We start from the raw sequence: 21,339 nt of genomic DNA, 5'->3' as shown, positions 1-21,339 counted from the left end.
CAGGAGACATGATTTTATTCCTTGGAAGGCCAAAACACCGAGATAAATTTGATCAGGGCTCACCTAAATTGAATGTACATTGTAAAATTAAACCAATCTCAATTTGAGTGATCTGCACTTTGGAAAGAAGTTTATTGCAGTTTTTATTTTGACTCATTTATAGTTGAGCTTGCCTGAGTAGCTGGAGCCAAGTCTTAATTACAGCCTCGTACAGAACGACTGTCCTGTAGAGATCATTCGAAACTACCTAATCAAGTTATAAATCAGGTCGAAATGCCACTCTGAGAAATTAGTCTGTGTGCAACTTTTGCTGGGAGAACATGCTATCAAGGCCTTCCTAACTCCCCAGTTGTATGTATGCAGTGAAGTTACAGTTTTTGTTCTCATTTTTCTCATTAAAATTTTTTCTTCAGGAATTTCCTTTGTAGTATCTTGGGGTTTTTTTTGTTGTTTTTTTTGTTTTGTTTTTTTGTTTTTTGTGGTACGTGGGCCTCTCACTGCTGTGGCCTCTCCTGTTGCAGAGCACAGGCTCAGCGGCCATGGCTCGCAGGCCCAGCCGCTCCGCGGCATGTGGGATCTTCCCGGACCGGGGCACGAACCCGCGTCCCCTGCACCGGCAGGCGGACTCTCAACCACTGTGCCACCAGGGAAGCCCTGTAGTATCTTGTTTTTATTTCGGAAAAATTTGAAAGTATATGAATACATATTATAGAGAAAATAGATAACATTTATAAACATGTGTATTATACGTATCCCAACTGTGCATATATATTACGTGTAGCTATAAGAGCATTTCACTCCTTGTAAACTTATTTTCAGTGTGACGTTTACCTGAGAAGTCTTTTTTTGGTCCTCCCCAAAATAAACTTATAATGATTTTTAAATGAGGATGCATGTTTAAAATAGGTTTAATTTTTAAACCTTCATTGCTAAAACTTTTACAGTTGCCAAATATTTGAATGTGACACACACACACATATATATACACACACAAACATAAATAATTTGATAATTTTCAAATGTACCCACAGGTGCTCAGTCATTTACGTGGCCACCATGATCCCATATTTGATGATTTACACCCGTGGTTCTTACCTTGAGATGATCTTGCCTCCAGAGGTCACTTAGCAATGTCTGGAGACTTTTGTGTTAAAAATGAGAGGCGGGTGCTACCAGCCTCGGGTGCGTAGAGACCAGAGGTGCTACTACACACGCTACAGGGCTCAGGGTGGCCCTCACCACAAAGAGCAGTGTGGTCCCAGATGTCAGCAGTGCAGAGTCTGTGCAACAGTGCTCGGCATTGGTGGGATTCCATGTGTGCAAAGTGCCAAATTCCAGAGCATCGGGAAATAGGATGGCTCGGAACGTATGATTACTTTGAATGCCTAGCCTGGGCTTCATGAGTGTCCAGATACCCGCCCCCGCCCCCCATTCCCCTTCTCTTAGGTCCGGCTGGTTCATGGTCTCTCTCTGGCCCTCAGAACCTTGTGGGGAGGTAGGCTTGATCACACAGGTGAAGCAGGAAGTGTACGTGTGCCCTCACTTGCTCAGTCTTAACAAATATGTGACATAGAGGTGCTGTCTTCCACATGGAGCTGGAAAAATGATGGAGTGGACCAGGCTTCCTCAAGGCATTCACGGTGTACGTCCTGGGACAAATCCGCCAACTGAATTCTACCTTTATGGAATTCTGTGCTCCAGGGACTATGTGATGCCTTGTGTGGACCAGCTCAGTTAATTCCCAGAGAGTTAGAAACACATAAGTAAAGAGAGGCTCAAAGAGTTTAAAGTACTCGCTCTGTACCTGCTTCATGCCAGCCCTGGGCTGCCTTCAGTGCATGTTGTCTCTGTACCCGGGAGTGTTTTGAGCAGGTCTGTGTTCAAAATCCCAGCACTTCGTGGGTGTTGAGGAGACCTTTTCTCTGCCCTGCCCCTTTGCTCCCTTGTGGCTCAGCCCAGCCCCACAAAGGAGGCATGACATGCCATCTACTTAAAGCTCAGAGAGGTTGACTCACTTCTCCAGCTCACAGAGAGGTAGCATTTGGGGACCCAGGTCTATCAGAATCAGAAATTACTGGCATCTCCTATGACCATGAGGAAGGCTTGAGAAGGAAGTACTGATGCTGGTTGTAAAGCAGAAGGGCTTTCAGGAGCACAAGATTTCAGACAAGTCAGCACCTCTTTCACGTTTTCTGTCTGTCTCTTAATTATTCAGCAATTGGATCATGCTGTGGCAGAAATCCAAATGTTGTCTCCAGTACAAAGATAAAAGGAAACACATAAATCAGCCATTGGGTGTGATGCGAATTTTCACTCTCAATGCTACCATCCCGTGTTGTAGTGCATTTTCATCCAACTCTGATTAACTTGGCCCAGGATGTCACGGATGACAAAATTTCCCCCAGACGTATTCTAGCTCCGTGATAGGTCTGGCTCAGATATGTTTCATTAGAAAATAAATTATCTGTTTGACATCTTCTACTCAACCATTCCCTGAAATGAAATGCATAATTACATTCTAGCCGAGAAAGACTCTGAATAACCCAGAATAATCTGTGTCCTTAGAAGCACATCTGTCTATTTTCAGCTGAAGAATGCTGTATTTAAAGGTAGAGTCCTGTAGTGAACAGACTGGTGGTTGCCAAGGGGGAGGGGTTGGGGGAGGGATGGAGGGGGAGTTCGGGGTTAGCAGATGTGAGCTTTTATGTATAGGATGGATAAACACCAAGGTCCTACTGTGTATCACAGAGAACTATATTCAGTATCCTATGATAAACCATCATGGAAAAGAATATATAAAAAAATGATGTGTACGTATAACAGAATCACTCTGCTGGACAGCAGAAATTAATACAACGTTGTACATCAGCTGTACTTCAGTAAAAAAATGTTGATTAAAAGAAAGGTAGAGTCCCTGCAACACCTCACGAAGTGTTTTCTGTCTCTAATGCATCATTTGTGGTACTCGCGTGCGACATTCTTGAATGTGCTGCGCGCAGTGGTTTATCTGGGGAGAGTCGTCGTGTGATCCCGTAGGGACAAATTGAGGCGGTCCTTTTTGTTTTCTTTATTTTGAGGGTGCCTCGTGGCTTGCAGGTCTCAGTTCCCCGACCAGGGATTGAACCCGCGGCCCTGGCAGTGAGAGCGCCGGAGTCCTAACCACTGGACTGCCAGGGAATTCCCAAGGAGGTCACTCTTTAAAAGTTAACTCCTCCCAGACTCAGTAGGAAGATGACTCAGATGTACCAGAAGGTTCTTAAATAGGCTGCAGGGTTTGCCCTTGAAGGCATGCAGTGCTTTACATGAAGATCGGGATTGCTGTATCCACACTCTTAATTATGAATGGTGTCTTGATGTGACAAGCAGTACGGCACGTACTTGAGATGCAGCATCTTGTTCAGTTTCTTACAAGGAAGCTGAGATTCAGGGCGATGATGTCTGGAGCCTACAGACACGTGCCCCTGCGTAGCCCGAGGAGGATGAGTATCCGGTGTCGATGCTCTTTCCACTGCATGTTGCTCCCTTTATGTTCGCTGGTAAATACCCACCTGGCATGAAACCAGTCTGGTCTGGTTGCACACTTCCCTTTACCCGTCTTGGAAAACTTTTAGAGCTCCACTCATAATACCTTAGGAAAAAGTGACAGTTTTTTTTTTTTACATTTATTTATGTATTTATTAGTGTATGTATGTATGTATGAATTTATTTAAAAATTTTATTGGGGTACAGTTGCTTTACAGTGTTGTATTACAGTTTCTACTGTACAGCAAAGTGAATCAGCTCTACGTATCCATATGTCCCCTCTTTTTTGGATTTCCTTCCCATTTAGGTCACCACAGAGCATTGAGTAGAGTCCCCTGTGCTATACAGTAGGTTCTCATTAGTTAGCTATTTTATGCATAGTAGTGTATATATGTCAATCCCCATCTCCCAGTTCATCCCACCCTCCTTCCCCACTTGATATCCATACGTTTGTTCTCTACATCTGTGTCTCTGTTTCTGCTTTGCAGCACTCTTTGACATAAATCACAGTGATACCTTTTTTGACCCACCTCCTAGGGTAATGAAAATAAAAACAAAAATAAACAAATGGGACCTAATTAAACTTAAAAGGATTTGCACAGCAAAGGAAACCATAAACAAGACGAAAAGACAACCCTCAGAATGGGAGAAAATATATTTACTTTATATTGGAGTATAGTTGATTTACAATGTTGAGTTTCAGGTGTACAACACAGTGATTCAGTTAAACATATACCTATATCCATTCTTTTCCCATATAGGTTATTACAAAATACCGAGTATAGTTCCCTGTGCTATACAGTAGGTCCTTGTTTATTTTATGTATAAAGTGACAGTTTTCTTAAACATCTGAGAAACAGTGTTTTGGGAGTGCGTATCCATTGCTGGGCTAATATTATCAATAATAGTGCAATTAGGAGACATCAGTACAGTTATCTGTGCAATGTGTGTAACTTTTGGCAGTGTGTTTGTTCATTGAACAAAGACTTGAATGTTTCCGGAGTACTGGCATCGTTCTTGCTGATGGGACTCACTGTAGAAATTAAGACAAGCGGTTGTCTGGCGAAATTCTACTGCCCGCAGATGCCGCTCTACAGATGCATCGGTGAATGAGATTTCCTCGCGTGATGTTGAGGGTTGCATGGAAGACGCAGCAAACGCCATTGGTGGCAGTGGTCTTGCCTTCCTTAGCCTTGTCTGCTTTTTTCTCCCATTAGGCTGACCGCTCTGCCTTGGAGGTCTCCTAAGTGATCGCTGCCCCGGGGAGGTGTTGGATGGTCACCGCTTCCTTGGAGCCTCGCACGGGCTGGAATTCGGCACCAGGATTAAGAGAGGGCTGCTGTCCTGTAATGGGCTGCTGAGAAAACCGCCGGGTTTGTTGTTAAGCTCGGGCTCTGTCTATGACCCATCGAAGAGGCTTCCTAGCGAGCCCTTCCCCTCTCCAGGGTCTTGGTCCCTGGAAAGCCGTCTCTCTCTGCAGGCTCCCTTCACGGCTTGCTTTGCTTGGAGTTGCATCGCACGGACGCCCGCGGATGTGGTGGTGAACCATGTCGAGACCCCAGGGACTGTTATGGCTTCCGCTGGTCTTCACCCCGGTCTGTGTCATGGTGAACTCCAACGTCCTGTTGTGGATCACTGCCCTGGCCATCAAGTTCACGCTCATCGACAGCCAGGCGCAGTATCCTGTGGTCAACACCAATTACGGCAAAATCAGGGGCTTGAGAACACCGCTGCCCAATGAGATTTTGGGTCCAGTGGAGCAATACTTGGGGGTCCCTTATGCCTCGCCTCCTACTGGGGAAAGGCGGTTTCAGCCCCCGGAACCCCCCTCCTCGTGGACTGGGGTTCGGAACGCCACTCAGTTTGCTGCCGTGTGCCCCCAGCACCTGGATGAGCGGTCTCTCTTGCATGACATGCTGCCCATCTGGTTTACTGCCAATCTGGATACTCTGATGACCTACGTTCAAGATCAGAATGAAGACTGCCTTTATTTGAATATCTATGTGCCCACGGAGGATGGTAAGTACTTTTCTAAACAGAAAACACCTGCTCGCTCAGCCTCAGATTTGCCAAGAGGGTTGTATAATGTCCTGTGCGTGGTATTTTCTATAACCATTCTTTTTTTTTTCATATTCAGTTATCTCGGTAATGTACCACTTGTTTGACTTGAATTTACGCAGTGTCTAATCGATGGAGAGTATCATAATTAATGACTTAATTCTTTCCATATATTGCCTTTTTAGCATTGCTGTCGTCTTGATTTGCAGGTGATTACCAGTCTGAGCATATAGTGTTCTATGTTATACCTGAATCATCTGTAAAGGAGTGGATCTAGAGAAACTAATAGAATTAAGAACATTTGCGTGCTGGAGTGAGCACCTGAAAATTATACAAGAAATGGTTCCTTTGGCTCTAATGCCTTAAGATATTAGCACTTTTTGAGTCTTAAAGGGAGCCACTGATTGTTTTAAATACACAAGCAAGGGATATTTGATAAAACAATTGGACTTGATTGTTCAGAATCCATGTTGTTGATATACATTTGGACTTTATTTCCTGCCAATATTCACTGCAATCAAATGGCAAATGTGTGTCGTCAGATGATTCTAACTACGTTAGAAAAATGATTTTCTTGCTTGAACAAAATGCCCCTTTTCTTTTGGAGAACACAACACTGAAAATCTGTGAAAACAATCATGTTCCATATATTAACTTAATCCAATACTAGTAAAACTTGGATATCTCCTTGTTCAAGTAGACCTTAAATTAAAATGTTTGCTAAAGACCAACCAGACTCAAGTTAGTCTACAATGCACGTCCGTTTCTCATTGCTTGTTTGCATGTGCTCTTTTTTATACAAGGAGAAGGAAAAACATAGAATGAAATCTTCCTAGAACCTAAAAAAAAGTAATTGAGAGGAATCATAGCCACCACTGTCTACTGTAGAAACTGAAGTGTGTCCTTGTCCTTGGTAACTTTCATGCAGACATTTCTTTTCCTTTTTTTACCTTTAATCCTTGGGAGATGTTTGTCAGTGAGCTTTGGCTGAAAGTCTGCCATAAATGATGACATTATTCAGTGATACCCAAAGTCGGATTGCATCTGCCATATCGTTCTTTCTCCGTGCAGATGCAAAGAGGTGGTGTGGGCACCTTTCTCGAGAAACCGGGATGGGGGCAGTCTGTTAGGGAGATGACAAGGAATGCCCAGAGAAAGTGAAAGGGTTCAGCTTCATTATGTTAGTAGCGTCTGGCATGTGGCTATTGTCACTGTGGTGACAGATGTCACAATTACCTTGTAAAGTCTAGGTCTTGAATAGGGTTCAAGGGGTTAAACTGACACTGGACGCCTTACTTCCGTGCCCTGTGCTGAGCTGCCCTAGTGCTCAGTAGCTGCTTGGTGTGTATGTAAGAGGATGGATAACCCCACCCAAACCAATTAGAGTTCTCAGTTCAAAGCCACCTGGGTCATGGTCTTTCTTATCATGAACTATTCAAAGAAAGGAATAAAAAGAAGCAAAGACAGGGTGGTGGAAACAAAACAGGGTAAAGGATTCAAATTGCTTTCATGGGACTTCCCTGGCGGGCCAGTGGTTAAGACTTTGCTTCCAATGCAGGGGGTGCGGTTTGATCCCTGGTCGGGGAGCTGTGATCCCACGTGCCTCATGGCCAAAAAAGAAAACCAAACAAACAAACATAAAACAGAAGCAATATTGGAACAAATTCAATAGAGATGTTTAAAAATGGTCCACATCAAACAAAAAACCTTTAAAAAAAAATAAAATAAAATTGCTTTCATCATAAATTTGATATGCTGGTGTCTCTGAACCAGTGACTTTATAGCGTTCACCTTCCAAACAAGGGATGCACTTCAAATAGAATGCCTGCTTCTGAGAGGTCGGGGTACAGTTACACCGCCCAGGAAGACAAATCAGTAGCTTCCCTGATGACAGACCCATAGATGTGCAGTTGTGTGGACTGACCCCATAAACGATTCGGCCGTTTCTTTGTGGTTCAGGATTGAATAGGAATTTGGGACTAGAAACACACGAAAAAAGCTGCCTCCTAGAGAAGCAATCTAAATTTAAGAATAAAGGCACTGCTACCTGTTGATTCCTCTGGGCTTTTTAGAGCACTCTGGCACACGATATCTCACAGCATCTTGGCGGGAGAGTCAGAAATCTAATAGGGGCTGAATAGGTAAATTTGATCTCCCTACGATAGATACATAATGGAATTTTGCTGGTGAGGGAAGCTATATGCCCGTGTGTTTGCAGAAACAGAAAATCACAGCCTATTGGGTCAGGAGTTTTGAGGGTTTAAAAATAGATGATTTGCATCCATTTGTGAATCAACATGGAGGATTAGATGTTTAATTATTGGTTATTGCTAAATGAATAAACCCCACTTGTACAATAACACATGGAAATGATGGCGTCATGCTGACTTCTCCAAAGACCTTGCTTTAGGGCATATCTTAATTCATAACAGTGCATTTCATTAAGTGTGTGCACAGCCGTATTGGCTATTTGGAATTCAATATTCCACTCTGGTACTCCATTATTTGTTTTAGATTTGTCGTGATGCATTCATCCAATGGTGTGGCCATCTGACTTCCCTACCCATGATAGTTCTGAGCTCCTGTCCTGGGCTAGTCAGGCTTCACATGTTGGCATGGCCACAGAGACAAGCATGCTTAATTTCGAGAGACACACAGATACTTGTTGTAGGCAGAACAACGCCTCCTCCAAAGAAGGGCACGTCCTAATCCCTGGAACCTTTGAATATGTTACCTTACAGGGCCAAGGGGATGAAGGTTGCTGATGGAATTGAAACCGCTAGGTGACATTTTCGGGCGGGCTCTGAGGAGCTCCGGTTCTATATGTCTCAGTGCAGAAAGAATTCAGCAAGGGACTTCCCTGGTGGTCTAGCGGTTAAGAGTCCGTGCTCCCAATGCAGGGAGCCCGGGTTCAATCCCTGGTCAGGGAACTAGGTCCTGCATTCTACAACTAAGACCCAGCACAGCCAAATAAATAAATAAATATTAAAAAGAAAAAAAAGGAATTCAGTGAGAGGCAAAGTGATAGATAAGAAGTGATTTATTAGAATAGGATACTTGTGAGGCTTACAAGCAGGTAGGTGAGAGGGTGCCGTGAGCCACTGAGAACTTAGTGGGCTGCACTTTTTTTTTTTTTTTTGGTGGTACGCGGGCTTCTCACTGTTGTGGCCTCTCTCGTTGCGGAGCACAGGCTCCGGACGCACAGGTTCAGCGGCCATGGCTTACGGGCCCAGCCGCTCCGCGGCATGTGGGATCTTCCCGGATTGGGGCACGAACCCGTATCCCCTGCATCGGCAGGTGGATTCTCAACCACTGCGCCAGCAGAGAATCCCTGGGCTGCAGTTTTATAATCAAAGGAAAAGTGGGGAGGGGGAGAAGACCACCCTCTTCCTCATTCTTGGGTAGACGTCAGGCTTCCGTCCTTAGCTTGTCCACCACATCAGGCAGGGGAGTTTTCTTGTCCCCCACATGGTCAAGCTGGGACTGTCATGGCACATGGAAGAATTATTTCAGGTCTCAGTACAGTGAGGGTCTTTCACTTTGAAATGTCACCGTTTCATAAATTATTGCTTTTTATGTGTGCAGAGAGCATGTCCTAGGGGTCATTAACTTAGCTCACTGGGCAGGATGTGGGTCTCATGCCACCATTTTTTTTTTATTGTTTTGGGGCACGTCTTGCTCTTCTGTCGCATGGTTTTGTTGCTAATAAGGCTGCCTGGCTTTGTGGCTCAGCACGCCTGCTTTCTTGAGTGATCATTAACTTACAGGGTCTCCCATACTTTTTCCTTTACGTACAATCCCCTAGTGGGATTAACTATTTAATTACCTACTTTGTCCCTTTACTCTGTCCCTATTGTTATGGTATTTGTTTATCCATTGACTTTAAGATGCAGGGAATATATTCTGGTTTATCTGGGTGGGTCCATATTTAATAACAAAGACGCTCTGTTGCGAATAAGGAAGCAGAAAAGGTGATGAGGGCCAGAGGGAAACAATGGAAAAAAGGCACAGTGGTCATTGCTGCCTTTGAGGACAAGGCGGAACCAAGAGTTGAGGAACCCTGAAGCCTGTCGAAGCTGGAAAAGACAAGAGATGGGTTCTCTCCTTGAGCCCCAGAGAGAAGCACAGCCCTGCCCACCCCTCAGTTTTAGCCCAGTGGAACTCTGACCTTCAGAACTCTAAGATCCTGAATATCTGCCACTCGAAGCCGCAACACTGGTGCCAATTTGTCCCAGCAGCAACAGAAACTCATAGAGTTTTGCCAGCCTTTAATATAAATACCCTAATTGAAAGCAACATACACAGCACTGAAGAGTTGTTCTGAGCTTTCCGAGTTGCTGCCCATTCTGAGATGCTAATTCGTTTGTTACCCTTTCAACCTCCAGAATAACTGGTTAAAAAACAAACAACCCCCACACTCATTTTAACAGTGGGTGGTTAACATTTGCCGCTTTCCCTTATACATATCAAGGAGACAAAGTTGGTTCCCGTTGGTGGGTGGATATTTTGCAGATTTGAGGTTTAACCTGTAGAAAGTAGACACCCAACTTTTGGTTCCTCGTTTTAGAACAGATTTATGGCAACTCTTACTAAATGTCATATTCAAAAGATTCACTGATTTTACACAGGAACATAATGAACGGGTATTTAAGATTTCCCAGGCATCTAAAACAGATGTCCAGAGTAGGTGTCAGTGAATGGCATAGAGCAAAACATCCAAATGGTCGTCTTTTCTCATCTGTCTCTGCAAAATGTCCCTCACGATGGCAGCGGTACCTCTAAATGTCTTCTTTTGCGTTAGCAAAATCTTTTGGGCTCCCCATTCCTTCCCTCTAGACCTCAAGATCTGATCTGTTATGGGGAAAGTGATTCTCTATCCTTTTAAAAAATAATTTATTGATGAATTTATTTGACAGAATGTCAGTTAATTCTTACCCGCCCCCCGGTTTTATTGAGATATAGTTGACATCTATTGCTGTACACGTTTAAGGGGGACAGCATGATGGTATGGTTTCCGCATATCGTGAAACGATCACAGTAGTTTCAGCTAACATACGTCCTCTCGTACAGGTACGGGAAAAAGAAAAAAAAGGAAAAGTTTTTTCCTCATGATGAGAAGTCTTAGGATTTACTTTCTTTGCAGCTTTGCTGTATCTCATAGAGCAGTGGTGACTAGAGTCATCAGCACTGTACATTATACCCCTAGTACTTACTTGTCGTGGAACTGGTGTTTGTACCTTTCAACCACCTTCATTCAATCCCCCATTCCTCTACCCCCACCTTTGGCTGCAACAAATCTGATCTCTTTTTCTACGAGTTGGGTGGTTTTGTTTGTTTTTTGTTTATTTTTTCAATCAATTTTTTATTGGAGTACAGCTGACTTACAATGTTGTGTTAGTTTCAGGTGTACAGCAGAGTGAATCAGTTATCCATATACATAGAGCCACTCTTTTTTAGATTCTTTTCCCATAGAGGCCATTAACAGAGGATTGAGTAGAGTTCCCTGGGCTCTACAGCAGGTCCTTATTAGTTATCTGTTTTATATATAGTTGTGTATATGTCAATCCCAGTCTCCCAATTTACCCCTCCCCCGGTTTCCCCCTTGTTGGTAACCATGAGTTTGTTTTCTACATCTGTGACTCTGTTTCTGTTTTGTAAATAAGTTCATTTGTAATATTTTTTTGAGATTCTACGTATAAGTGATATCATGTGTTTTTTGTGTAGAGTCCACATAGGAGTGAATACAGTGTTTGCCATTTCCTAATGTCACTTAGCATGATGCCATCAGGGTCCATCCACGTTACCACAAACAGCAGGAATTTCCTTTTTTATGGCTCAGTGATATTTCATTGTGTAACTACACCACAAATTCTTTACCTGTCCACGCATAGAAGGACACTTAGGTTGTTTCCATTGCTTGGAAACAACCTATGGACCCCTATGAACATGAGGGGTGCAGACACGTTTTCTGTACCCTTTCTAGTGTCAATTCCGTTCACTCCTTCAGCTCAGCTTGGAGGATTGGTCAGGAACTTGCCTGCCAGGGGGCAAATGCCAGCCTGTTCCCTTACCAGTTGAGTGATTATGGACAAGTTCCTTGGCTAGTACATGCCTCAGTTTCCTTGCATGTAAAATAAAGATGAGCTGGGAGATTTAAGGTATTAATCCATATGAAGTGCTTTGTCTAGTATCTTGTACTTATAACGACTCTGTAATCTGATGTTAGTGGAGCACAGGTAATAGTAGAAAAGAGAACCAGAACTTTTCAGCTAATTTGCATATGCATATTGGTCTCATATAATGTCCAGTACATAATACATGTGTATTGTCTCTAACATAAGTAATTACTGTAGTATTGGAGGGGTCAGCTTAAGAAACAGGACCAAGCATCCATCACTTCTGACAGTTCGCAGTATGGCTTTAACAAAAGGGAATTTTGAGGAGTGGCATTTTTAAAATAGAAGGTATAGTTGATTTACAATGTTGTGTTAATTTCTGCCGTACAGCAAAGTGACTCAGTTATACATACATATTCTTTTTCATATTCATTTCCATTTGGTTTATCACAGGATACTGAATATAGTTCCCTGTGCTCTAAAGTGGGACCTTGTTGTTTATCCATTCTATATATGATAGCTTGCATCTGCTAATCCCAAACTCCCAGACCATCCCTCCTCCATCCCGCTCCCCCTTGGCCACCACAAGTCTGTCCTCTCTGTCTGTGAGTCTGTTTCTGTTTTGTAGATAAGGTCATTTGTGTAGTATTTTAGATTCCACATATAAGTGATATCATATTTGTCTCTGTCTGACTGACTTAGTATGATAATCTGTCGCTCCAACCATGTCGCTGCAAATGGCATTATTTCCGGAATGGCATTTTTTTTTTAAAGAGCAGAGTATTATCTTGTTCTGCTTTATTCCTAAGCTTTATCTTTTTTAGCCTGAGCTGTCAAACGGATTTTTTAGCATCCTGTTTGAAGTACAGAAATTAATCATCAAGAAAGCATTAAAATTCATTTCTTGGAAGAGGATCTGAGAACATCCACCGACAATAGCACTATTTTTTTCTGTGAGATAACGGAAACATTAATTGCTTTTCTCTTTTCATCACGTCACAAATAGTTCGGTTGCATGCAGAGTGGCAAAGTCTAGTTCGGTTGGAGGCAGAGTGGCAAAGTTTGGTTTTAGTGGCAAAAACTAAAAGCTGACCAAGTTAACACAGTGAGAAAGATGTTTTAGCCAGTCCACATCAGCGGGCAGCTATGTGAAAATCATTAAATGATTCCCATTTTCATCTGTCGGGGGATTTTTGATGCTGTGTAGACCGTGGCTTGGAAGTGAAGATAATTAGGAAAGATTATTTAATAAGTATCTCCCTGACAAGGATTAATTGAAAAGAATTTAGTATTTTGTGAACATGGTTAAACTAGAGTAGATTTCTGACATCATGTGTTTCTCTCCCAGCTTAAGAGATTCACCAACAGAAAAATAATCCCGTGGTGGGTTTAGAAATTATGTATATTATGAATAATGCTATTTGGTCAGTGCGCCTTGTTAGAGGAATTCAGAAAAACTGTTCTCTAAAGAAGAGAATTTCCCCTTACACGTGTCCTTTTCAAAAACATGAGTTTTAACTCAATTCCATTAGCAATTTGTAAGTTTTTTGACAATTAGAACAAGTCCAAATGACTTAGGATGTATTAAAAAAAACCCTTTGCTATGCATGCGTATTATAACCATTGCAAACAAACTGTTCAAGATAGAAAGTTGAGGTGCAGTTAGTCTGCTCGAGTATGTGTCAGTGTCCAGAAATCTCCTCCTTATTTACTCGTGCAGTCGCGCCCCCAGGACATGTAAGAGCGTCATTTGTTGCCAGAGACACTGCTGGTTTGGACACTGTTGTTTCTTTTGCATACTGTGTTGGCAAAGCCTTCAACCTTTTTAACATTGAGTGACCTCAGTTATAAATAATAATAGTACTGTACTTCCTGTGAATATTAGGGTTATAGTGATGTTGGAGTAAGCTACTTTGTAAGAAATGATTATAAAAGAAAAAAATTAGTATGTTCTTATAACTTTACTTTTCGGGTAATTCAGTGTTCATCTCATTACAGTATCTGTCATTCGAACCCTGAAGTTCCTTGAGTGCCCAGGTGGGGAGTAGGTTCCTGTCTATCTAGTCTGTTGTTTGGTTTTCCTAAACCAGGCTGTCTTCAGCAGCCCTGCGTAAATAAATCAGACCTACAAATCATCCAGGAACTCACAGGCAACTGAGGCAGAGAGAGAGTCTGAAAAAGAGTGATCTATTCACGTGCTAACCACTTGTTAAGACAAAATGAAGACGAGAGACACAGTAGTCTCTGTCTTATTAATTCAATCGAATATTCTATTTAGGCTTGGCGAAGTGAGTTTCCACAACTGGAAACAGAGAAAAAAAATGAAAAGAATTTTTCTTGTTAGATTTCACATGTCTGATTATTTTGAGTGGTGATGACTGACATTGGTATATAGTTTGTGGGGTGTGTATGTGTGTCTGCGTGGCGGTGTTTGTGTGTAGGATGTTGGAAGAAAGCCCACAGGAAAAAACATCCGTGATTCCTTTAAGATCCAGTGTGTTACAATTTTCTGGAAAAAGCCAAAAAGCACATGGAGATGATGAGACTCTGCCTTCCTCTCTGAATTCCAAGCCCTCTGAAGTTTACCTTAATCAAGATGCTCTCTCATCCGTTGTGAATGTGGTTGTGTGTACAGTAGTCAAGTTTGCCCTGGGGAAGAGTGTGTGTTCCCATCAGAAAGAGAGGAACACTGAAAGACATTGATTTGTCTCAAGCAAAGGAGCTTTTGTAGTTGGTTTTGACACAATCTGAAAATTACATGTTCCGAAACACTGCTATCAGTTTTCTTTAAAATGTATGCTTTGAGCAATATTCTGTTCTATCTGTTTTATGACATGACATAATCCATCATTCCATCAAAAAATGAGCATATTCACCTGACATCCCATCTACCCTATCTACACTTCCCATGTGTACACTGTAGTTCTAACCCCAGCCAGATAGTCTATGGATCTCCAGGTCCCAACTCTGATTCTTTGTGTGTTTTCGTCTCTCCTCCATTCCTTATTCTCTTTACAGCCTTTTTTAGGTGATTCATTGAAAAATATTGATAAATCACTATTTGCATTTAACATATGCAGGGCTTTGGGTAAGTCCAAGAGGTGACGTAAAGAAATGTAAGCCCTTTGATGGGAAAGTAAATGAGTCCGAACAAAAACTAAAGTTTCAGAAACGGATCAGTTGGCGCAGTGAATTCAAGCAGGGAATGCTTTACGTTTCCACGAAAAGAAAAAGAAAAAAGAAAACAGTTTGAAATTTATGTTTTCCATTGAGGAGCCATGATGGAAAGGTTTCCACCAATCTTGAGATGGATATCCAAGGCATATACTCCTGTGTTGTGGAATGAAGAAGGGCTTTCTGAATCCCCCCAAATGAAGCTTATTTGTTGCTTCTCTAGATGGACCAAGACATAAAAAGTATAAAATGGGGAAAGAGGGAGGGATAAAATCATGACAGAACTATAGGAAGGTGCTTTGATGATATAGTTTAACACGCAGAGTACTCACTTTGCATTTGCATTGTTATATTTTCGACATTGGAGGATTCATAAATGGAATTCCATCCAAAGGAATGCTAATGCATATTTTTCTTCTCAACAGACTGTGCGGTAAGGTTAAATCAAAGAACACGAGGTTCCTTTCTTACCAAATTCAGATGTACTTATCGCCTGGAATTTTTTAAAAAAATCATTAAAAGCTTTACTGCTTCCCCCAAATTTTTACCTAGTGAAATACTTTCATAACTCTATATTTTATGATGTGTACCTCCGGATAACTAATGTGATATTGCTATAATATTTTGTGTGTTTTAAAAAAGTAGTTTAGATTTAAAAATAGAGTATTAAACCTTAGAAAACTGTATCTTCCCTAAGAAAATTACACTGGTAAAAACATATTAGCTTAGATTAGATATTTCCTTCTGAGTTTAAATCAGATAATGAGATCAGATTCCACTGCAGCACGTTGTACAAGGATGTTTGCATCTCATGCATTTTTTGCAAAGAAAGGGATTGTGGTACATTGAATATCCTACTACCCAATCATCATATTACCTGGGGGTGAGTGATGGCATCAACTAGCACATAAATCACAGAATTGTGAAATCTTCCACGTAGAAGGAGCTGTGGGACCCATTTCACCCAGACTTTCTCAATGCAGTATTCCTCTGGTCGTTAACCCCCTGAAGTCGTAAGCAGAGGTGAAACATCCTTCTCCGTATTCCTAGAGCTTCACTCCAATCATTTTACAAGGCTACACCCCCAGGAGACTGTAAACCTTTGAAAGCATTTGTGAACTTAATGAACCATCTACTTGAATGTATGGATCAAATGGACGACGGACAGTTCTGGACATGCAGCCCTTTTTGGAGCTGGCCGATGAAGACGTTTGCAGGTTTGTAAGGGAGTTCCTTTCACCGTTGGAAAGGGCTGGTGATCTATCCATGTGCCATCTCTACCAACAGAGCTAAAGCAAAGCCAACTGGATTCCTTCCTCTCCCAGCCTCTTGCTTTGGAAATCTTTGAAGACAAGATATTGTGTTCCACCTTGTCTCATGCAAGCATCCTCAGCAGGCTTCATTTCCTCCTGCAGATGCCTTTAGGACCCTCTCATCCTCTTCCCTAGCCAACTGTGGAGAGCCTATCAATTGAGTGTCTTACTCTTAGGTGGATGTCTTGGTACCAAGAATTATTGCCGACGTCAACCCATAGGCAAGCATTTGCTCTCAAATCATGATATGTGTTGCATATACCTGGAGTTCATGTTAGTTTTTTTCTTTGGCAAATGCCTTCAGCTCTTGGCTCATGTATATTGAACCTGAAACTGAATGTTTTCATAATTTTTTTTAGAAAACAATAATATATTTTACAGTACGAGTTAGAACATGAAAGAAAATACGATCCCTCTGCTTCCTACAGCAAACGGATCGCATGTGCCAGGATGAAGAAATTTGCAGCTGAGGCTTGGATTTTCTCACAGGACGTTGCCTGCACAAGAATTACCAGCTGCAGCCCAGCCAAAATCTCTTTACTGCATGTTTCCCTGAAATACAAAGTCCCAGAGGTGTTACAAAGGAAAGAGGTGGAAAATTGTGACGGAATGGCCAACACAGTAATGGGTTCCTAGTTTGGGAAACGCCATAGGTTGCCTGATTTTAAATGCAGTCGTCTTGGGCTTCCTTGGTGGTGCAGTGGTTGGGAGTCTGCCTGCCAGCACAGGGGACATGGGTTCGAGTCCTGGTCCGGGAAGATCCCACATGCCGCAGAGCACCTAAGCCTGGACACCACAACTACTGAGCCTGTACTCTAGAGCCTGCGAGCCACAACTACTGAGCCCACATGCCACAACTACTGAAGCCCGCGCGCCCAGAGCCCGTGCTCCTCAACAAGAGAAGCCACCGCAATGAGAAGCCCACACACCGCAACGAAGAGTAGCCCCCGCTCGCCGCAACTAGAGAAAGCCCACGTGCAGCAACAAAGACCCAACGCAGCCAAAAATAAATTAATTAATAAATTAAAAAAATAAACGCAATCATCTATAATTTGATTTAGTGGAGGTAGAATCATTTCCAAGAAGTTAATTAAAGTTCACAGGTTGGAAAAGAGTTCAACATCTCATATGCCTTTCTCTAGACTTAGGCGGAAATGAACTTCCTCTAGCATTTTCTTCAAATGAAGATTGTGTAGTTGTTTTTATTATTGCTGTGGTCATGATTTAACTTAGATAAGCTATGAGAAGGTGCTGTGAGGAATTTGGGGGTTTGTGAGATATGAAATGGTTATTCTAAGACTGCAGAATACCAGTCGGAATCTTTTAAAGACTTTTACAGACTATGCCATGGGTATGTAGTCTTCAGACTTTTCTCTTGTCACAGGTTCTGAGTTGACCTGAGTTATGGGTAGAATTGTGTCCCCCGCCAAAAGATATGTTGAAGTTCTAACCCCGCCCCCCCAGTACTTATGAATGTCACCTTATTTGAAAATAGGGCTTTTGCAAATGTAATCAAGGTAAGATGAGGTCATACTGTATTAGCCAGGACCCTAAATCTATTACGACCGGTGTCCTTATTAAGACTGGTGTCCTTATGACTGGTGTCCTTTTAAGACACCATATTTGTTAAAAAAAAAAAAAAAAAAAAAGTTCAATTTAAAAATGGGCAGAAGATCTGAATAGACCTTTTCTGAAGAAGACCTACAGATGGCCAACAGGTACTTGAAAAGATGCTCAACATCATTACTCATCAAGGAAATGCAAATCAGAACTACGAGATATCGCTTCACACCTGTTAGAACGGCTACTATTGAAAAGACAAAGTGTTGGCGAGGGTGTGGAGACAAGGGAGCCCTCCTGCACTGTTGGTGGGAATGTAAATTGGTGCAGCCACTATGGAGAACAGTATGGAGGTTCCTCAAAAAAATAAAATAGAACTCCCATATGATCCAGCAAACCGACTTCTGAGTATTTATCCAAAGAAAGCAAAAATACTAACTTGGAAAGATATCTGCACTCCTATGTTCATTGCAGCACTATTTACAATAGCCAAGATATGGAAACAGTCTAGTGCTCATTGATGGATGAGTGGAGAAAGAAGATGTAATATATATACAGTGGAATATTATTCAGCCATTAAAAGAAGGAAACCCTGCCATTTGCGACAATGTGGACAGATCTCAATGGCATTATGCTAAGTGAAGTAAGTCAGACAAAGACAAATACTGTATTTTTCACTTATATGTGAAATCTAACCCCCCCCCAAAAAAAACCCACAAAAAACAAAAAAGCCAAGCTCATAGTTACTGAGAACAGATTGATGGTTACCAGAGGTGGGTATTGGGAGTGGGAGAAGAAGAAAAAGAGCGCTGTAAGTCTCACTTCTTTCATGTCTAGGACTCCATAAAAAGAAAACACAAACTTCCAGGAAGCCAGACCTTCTCTCTGAAGCTTCGCCCGTGGAATCCAAGTGGAGTTTTCCTCAACGTGTCAGAAAGAAACTAAATCTTTCCTTCCTAGGAAAGATAGTCAAACACATCACCAAGAACACTTTGTCCTTCTTGTCTCTCTTGGGAAAAAGGCTCTTAAAAGCAAGAGACTGGATCTTAGAATCTTAGCACAGGTGTGCACAGCTGCACTGTGACCAAATGGTGAATTTAATAAATAGGTATTGAGTGCTTAAATTGGAAGAAGGAGGAGAAAAAGGAGGAGGAGAAGGAAGAGGGAGTAGAGGGGGGAAGAGGAGAACAGAATGAAGACAGCAGAGATTCCCAGGGAGGAGACCACGGGAAGATGGAGGCAGAGACGCAGAGATTGGAGAGATGCACCTCCAAGCCCAAACCCACCAAGGATTGATGAAAAACACCAAAAACTCAGAGCTGAGACACAGGCAAGGAACAGAGTCTCCCTGAGAGCCTACAGAGGGAACCAACCCTGTTGACTCCTTAATATTGGATGTCTGTCCTGCAGAACAGTGTGACCTTTAAATTTCTGTTGATTTAAGCCACCCAGTTGGCAGTCATTTGTCCCAATAGTGCTAGCAATCTTAATACAACGTGGACTTTTTGTTTTCTGTCTTTACCTCCTGTCTCGGCCAGAAGAAGCTAGAACAGCTGTCGTCCACGTTCACGGTTCCTAAAACCGTCTCTGTCTTTGGGAAGCTCTCCTGACACCCTCGTAGTCTCCTGGATGTCTTCTCCCCCTCTCCTCACCAGTGAAGAACATCTTGGCTTCCCATCCCAGTGGTTTTCCACATGGAAGATTCTATGCACTAATGATCCAGAAAATGAACTTGACATCCTTCTACTGAACTCTCGTTCCTGAGGAAAGACTCATCCTACTACTGCATCCTATACTTCCTTCTCTTCTTTGAGAATCAACTTCAGGCCATCAGCAGGCCCAGCTCTTCCCTCTGAGGCATCTCAGTCCATATCTGTCAGGCCCTAAGTGTTCTCATCTTTCCCTGGAAAGTTCCAGGCATCACCACCACTTGGTGTAGACGTGTGTGGTGGACTGACTCAGCAAGGCCTCGCGTTACCCCGGTGTCCTGGTAGTCATGCCCTTGTGGAGTTCCCTCTACTTGAGGGTGGGCAGGACATAGGACTTCCCTGTAACCAATGGGACATGATGGAGGGGATAGGATGTCAGTGCCGTGATTACATTGCACTGGCTTGGAATTTATGTCTTAGTAGCAGATCATTTCTGTTGCCTTTTTGGTTTTCATGCTTTGTTGGAATAAACTGCCATGTTGGAAAGGTCCCCATGGAAGGAAACGGAAGGCTGCGTCTGCTCGACAGCCAGCAAGGAACTGAAGCCCTCAGTTCAACAGGCTGCAAAGAACTGAATCCAACCATGAGCTTGCAATCTGATCTTGCCCAGTCACTCGGATTTCAGAAGAGACCCCAGCTCTGGCCAACGCCTTCGTTTGAAGCCTCATGAGAGATGCTCAAACAGAGAACCCAGTGAAGCTGTACCTGGACTCACAGAAACTGTGATAAAAAAAAAATAGATGGCTGTAAACCATTTAGGTGTGTGCTCCTTTTTTATGAAGCATTCAATAATGGGTGCAAACGTGATAGGTAAAATAAATGGATTTCAAAACTTGGCCAAATTATAACTCAAGTCCCACTGGTTGGAGGGATGTGGATTTTGAGCTCATCAAACTGGTTATTACTTAGAAATGTTTAGATGGCAAGTGAAGTAAATTCAAGTTCAGTTCACTTAAGGGGAAAAAGGGATTCGTTGGGTCTATGCACTGAGAATTCTAGCAGTGGTTGTAGCTTCAGAGATGGTGCTCTCGGATCTGAATCATTGCCATTAGTCACCGGAAAGGTTGGGTCCATCTTTCTTTCTCTATGTTGACTTTCTTCTCAGAGAGGCTGTCTTCATTTGGTGGCAAAAAATGGTTACCGGAGTTTCCCTGTGACGTCCCCATTGAACTCAGAGAAGCGTATTGGCCTGGGGATGATTTTTTTTTGACCCAGCTTGGGTCACAGGCCAACTTTGAACCAATTTCCATATCTAGAGGCAAGAGTCCCTTGGATTGGCATGGCCTGGGTTAGGTAGACATTTCTGGATGGGGAAGAGGGATGGGTGAGTCCAGCAGGAAATTAGCTTAGGGGAGATTCAGAAAAGACGGTTCTCCAAAGGGAAATCGAATGCTGAGCAAGCAGAACTCATTGATGTTCGTTGTTATTCCTCATACTCGGGATAGTAACCAGACAAGAAAGAGTAGTGTGGCGTAATGGGATAGGAAGTGAGCTTGGGTGGCAAAGCCTTCCCTAGACTGGTTTCTTTTCAGCCAAAAGAAGGACCTAGAGATTTGAAAATGAGAAACCTCGCTTATGAGGCGTTAACTGCTATTTTGTAAGTATCTGGACCTCTTGGTTGCATAAATATAAAGTGAGAGGAACATCCAGCCGAGGAGGAAGTTGAGACATCAGCCACATCGGGCATCACGCTCCAGAGACACTTCTGGGTCTGGAATGCGTTTGCTGATGGCAGAATCCGGGGTAACATACGCTGTAACTCTAGGTGGAAAACATGACCTGACATGGGGCAGACGGGTTAGGACAGGGTGGAACCTGATCTGCCCACCATTTATTTTAAGAGTTCCAGCTAGGGACTTGCCTGGTGGTCCAGTGGTTGGCACTGTG

The 21,339-nt window shown here is 42.7% G+C and overlaps 1 protein-coding gene across 11 annotated transcripts in view; it reads left to right on the top strand.

Annotated features, from left to right (window-relative positions):
- Window positions 1-21,339, top strand: part of NLGN4X (neuroligin 4 X-linked) — a 921,956-nt gene that overhangs the window by 646,346 nt on the left and 254,271 nt on the right. For all 11 annotated transcript variants that reach the window (XM_079910741.1, XM_079910740.1, XM_079910739.1 and 8 more), the window contains one exon: window positions 4,740-5,541. In XM_079910741.1, coding sequence (XP_079766867.1) covers window positions 5,070-5,541 — 472 coding nt within the window. In that variant the 5' untranslated portion in view covers window positions 4,740-5,069. The remainder of the gene's footprint in view (window positions 1-4,739; window positions 5,542-21,339) is intronic.

This window comes from Stenella coeruleoalba (genome assembly GCF_951394435.1).
Source record: "Stenella coeruleoalba genome assembly, chromosome: X".
In the NCBI taxonomy this organism is placed as follows: Eukaryota; Metazoa; Chordata; class Mammalia; order Artiodactyla; family Delphinidae; genus Stenella; species Stenella coeruleoalba.
Note: the sequence above shows the minus strand (reverse complement) of the source record. Positions and strands in the feature narration are given on the sequence as shown.